The 4,504-nt window shown below is 33.5% G+C and overlaps 1 protein-coding gene across 1 annotated transcript; it reads right to left on the minus strand.

Moving 5' to 3' along the window:
- Positions 1–874: 874 nt before the first annotated feature.
- On the minus strand, positions 875–3,879 carry LOC114287960 (cysteine-rich receptor-like protein kinase 10). The gene is made up of 7 exons (XM_028231423.2): positions 2,913–3,879; positions 2,701–2,814; positions 2,373–2,581; positions 2,042–2,252; positions 1,663–1,900; positions 1,393–1,543; positions 875–1,295 (listed from the first exon to the last, which is right to left on the minus strand). Exons 1-7 carry the CDS (start codon positions 3,685–3,687, stop codon positions 1,056–1,058), a joined length of 1,938 nt encoding a protein of 645 aa, XP_028087224.2. The 5' UTR covers positions 3,688–3,879; the 3' UTR covers positions 875–1,055.
- Between the last annotated feature and the right edge of the window lie 625 nt (positions 3,880–4,504).

The raw sequence follows: 4,504 nt of genomic DNA on the forward strand, positions 1-4,504 counted from the left end.
GCTAATTTTGTCTTTTTTGTAATTTTTTGGCCAAAAATCTAAAACTAAATGAAACTTAATTATCATGGGTCTATTTTGGACAATAAATCCACCTTATAGTTTTGGTTGTTGATAATGTGAAACCATGATGTTCTGGGGCTAATGTCTGGTCTTACAGTGCACTTTGCATATAAGAAACATCTCATTCACCAGTCTCCATCCTTATGTCAAATACGACGGAAATACGATGAATCAATTACAGGAAAAATTATATATATATATATATATATATAAAATAAAAAAACTGATTGATAGTTACTTGTTTACTACTCATTGACAACAACAAATAATAATAATAATAATAAACTCCGTGTTTGTTGGCCTCTCATATTGTAGTCAATTGTTTAATCACAAAAAAAAAATTCTGAATGCTACTGGATTATGTTCATTCAAACAAGTCCAAAAGAAATATTTTTTTTTCCTATTTAAGTATCAATAATAATTTTTAATATTTTATTTTCATTTCGAATAATTTCTTTTTGCCTTTTTGTGATGCAAAATTATTATTTAACAAACTTCTCTGATTGAGTTTTCTAATTTGTCGTTTTCATTTGATAAAATTGCTAATCTACTAAATTTTTCTTGAGACATAGTTGACTGTAAGTATAATTTTATCAATTTTAATTTTGAAAAAACTTTTTTATCTTGAAGAAACTGTTTTAGATATTTTTAATTTTGTGAACAATGCATGTATGTCGATTAGCATTGCATAATAAAAAAAGACTGAGAAATTTACTCTGAAATTCAAGATAAGAACTGGAAAACGTTTTCAAAATTGCTCTTTCCTCCCTCTCATAATAGATAACTCACCATGAGAAAGACAACAAATAGACAGTGACAATGGCAACTCCCATTGGGGCAATTTTTATTATGTTTATCAAAGTTTTCTCTAACAACTCATAATGATAATTACACTACAACACTGTGAAACCATTAATCCACTCAACTGCATCGATCAACGGGGCATAACAACAGAAATTGTTAATTCATTAACAGAATAATCTTAATCATTTGTTTCATAGTGATCTTTGAATCACCCCGACAGAGAAGGCTGGTCGTTCGGGTTGACCAAGAGTTACAGCTTCACTTTTCAGCATGACCACGACTGATGACATGGTAGGCCTGTCATATGCATCTTCTTGGACGCACAATAAACCAATATGCATATATCTTAAGAACTCGTCAAGATCACAAGACTCCATCAATAATGGATCGATCATTTCCAACCCTTTCCCTTCATTCCATAATTGCCATACCTATAGTATCACCAAGCCAAATACAGTTATTCAAGCAAAAAAACATTCAACAAGACTATCAATTTTGTGTAGTCCAACTCAAGTCAAATAAACTTACAAATGCTATAAGGCTAGGGGCGCGCTTAGTGAGATGGAAAGTAGCATTCCTCCTCCCAGTTATGATCTCAATCAAAAGGACACCAAAGCTGAAAACATCAGACTTAACAGAATATAGTCCTTCCATAGCAAATTCTGGAGCCATGTAACCACTATCCGAAAAGAGAAAGGATTAGAAAGAAATTTGAAATAGGAACAAAAAAATGTTATAAGACAATAAACTCATATGACTGATGAGGTGAAAAAGTGATTGAAAAAACACTAAACTCACTATGTCCCAACAATCCTGGCAGTGTTAGCTGCATCATCACTTCCTCCGAAGATCCTTGCCATTCCAAAGTCTGATATCTTTGGATTCATTTCACTGTCCAGTAACACATTGCTTGGTTTCAAGTCCCTATGAATGATTCTAAGCCGAGAATCCTCATGAAGATATAGCATTCCTCTTGCAATTCCATTGATGATATTCAGACTCCTGCTCCAGTTCATTTGCGCACGCTTCCTAGGATCTAACCAAAAATAAATTTATAGATTAGAAAAAAAAAGCTTTAGAATAAGTTCAATGAAACCTATTCATATTCATATGTCAAATTTGTATAGAAAAATAAAATATTGAAGTTGAAAACTTCATAAAAGAAAAAAATACAAACCAAGAAGGAAGACATCGAGGCTGCCATTGGGCATGTATTCATAGATGAGCAACTTTTCATCTCCATCTATGCAAAAGCCCAGAAGCCTGACAAGATTCTTGTGCTGAAGTTTCAATATTAGTAAAACTTCATTGGTGAATTCATCTAAACCTTGTTCAGATACACTTGAGAGCCTCTTCACAGCAACTTCTTTACCATCAGGTAGTTGCCCCTGAAAAAAATATATCAAGCAATTAAAACGAGAAATCAAGAAAGGAAAAAAAAAAGAAAAAAAGAAGAAGATTAGGATTTCATGTTTGCAGAAAAGAAAAAAGAAAAAAATTGTTATCACCTTATAAACAGGACCAAAACCACCTTGTCCGAGCTTATTTGAATCAGAGAAGTTATCTGTGGCTGCACTTAGAGTTGACAAATCAAAAAAAGGAAAATTCTGAGAGTTCAAGTTGTCCCTTGCTTGAAAATTTTGATGCTGAACATCTATGTTATTGGGGTCCTCAATATCGTATAATTGATCTTCTCGGCTAGAAACTTGTTTTTCCCCTGAAATTTAGAAATAAAAAATAAAAAATAAGATGTTTGGTTTCAGATTTATAAAAGAAAATATGTAATTGAGAGTTGAGGGAAAAAAGAATTTAATTTGTACTAGCTAGAGTCATTACTTGTCTTAGTTTGATTCCTTATGGCAAGACAGTAGCAGACACAAAAACCCAAAAGTACTACCGTTAGAATTGCTGATGCAATTGCAACAATCATCCAATTGTTCCTCCTGCTTGCTTTTGGAATTCAAGAAAAAAGAAATACTAAATTATGTCAAGAAATACTATTTGTAGAACAAATTCCAATATTGGTAAACAAATTTGTTAATACTTACTTTCAAATATCCTCGGGTTTTTAGAAGTCGCGCCTTTATAAAAAGCGTAGAACTCATACCTTAGGTAGCAACTGGGACTAAGAAGTCTAGCACCACGAGACTCAGAACAACAATTTGAAGTGTTTGCTATTGCTATTTCAAGGCATGTATTACAGTCATCTGGAGACAAGTCTGTTGTGCACTGCACGAGAGCATATATTGTTTCAGTGTCTGTAAAGTTCACCACTCCAGTGGCATACATACCATATGAAGGATTGAATGCTGCGAGCCTGCTAAGATTATGCAACGTGTCATTCACGACAGAACTGAACCGGCCTAATTCATCACCTGAAACATTTTGTTTGTTGTCTTTCCAAATGTTTCCTGTCACATCCAAATGCCCAAAGAACGATTCATTGGCGTAGCGCAACTGACAATTTTCCTCCCACACAACCGCTTCGTTTCTGTTTCTGCAAAGCGTTTGGATGTCTTGTGATGCACTTTCTATGCAGTTCTTGCAGTCATCTTTCGATACAAAGTTGTAGCAGAGAAAGAGACCGAAAACTCTGTCTTGGTCATTTCCCGTGGTGGTGTTGTAGAAATTGGAGACAGAAGAATTTGAGGACAAAGAATAAAGAAGGTTTTTGAGATTAGACTGAAATAGATTATTATTTGTAGAAATAGTTGCGTTTGAACAAAATTGATAGGAAGGGGCATCGGCGCGAACAAGATCATGAAGAGGAAAAAAGAAATGATAAAGCAAAAGCAATTTGATTGTTTTTGGAAATGGAAACATGACTCTCTCCTCTTCTTGGGTGCACTGTGATATGAACTATGAAGTCAATCAATTGTCTACAATTTATGTTGTCATGGAGTTTTAAATAAAATACAATTTGAGTTAAAAGGAACTTTTCCTGGTAAGGATTAGGCAAATACCAGACCAATTGAATTACTTTACATGACTATAACAGATGATAAAATAATTTTCATAACGATGGTATTGTTGTCAAGCTACTTGTATTCAATGTTGATTAGTCAATTCTTCTACAAGGGAAGACAGTAGGAAACTGACTTTGTACTATTTTGTAATGGTGATGAAATTTTAGAGAGAAAACCAACAAAGATATTACCAAAACTCTTTCAATTACCTCACTCTCCTTAAAAATGTACATATTGACCCCATAATTCTGTAAATTGTACAAAGGTTCCCCTTCTGAAGGAGGTTTAGAGCGGAGACAGTGATATATTTTTGTAGTTGATCGGTTCAATATGTATGAATTCATAGATGAAGGAAATAATAGTGATATTCACTTAATAGTTGAGGGGTCTTTGGGTAATTAATTTTTTTTTCTGGGAGGTCAAAATTTCTTTGTTAGTTGATATGCATTTTCCTAGAAGGTGCTACAGGAAAAGTTGTGGCATGTTGTTTGGCCAGGTTTGATTGTTTGGATTGGATATAAGGGGATGGGGAGAATTTTTACTCCTAGCAATATACGATGTCATATAATTTGTTGAGGATATAAGATGAATTATACATAATATTAGTTGATTTTCACATGTTTCGTTAGATTATGATATAACAGGGAGAAATCTATATTTTGCACCCTAAAAGG

This window comes from Camellia sinensis, chromosome 9, assembly GCF_055761805.1.
Source record: "Camellia sinensis isolate YWXY chromosome 9, ASM5576180v1, whole genome shotgun sequence".
In the NCBI taxonomy this organism is placed as follows: Eukaryota; Viridiplantae; Streptophyta; class Magnoliopsida; order Ericales; family Theaceae; genus Camellia; species Camellia sinensis.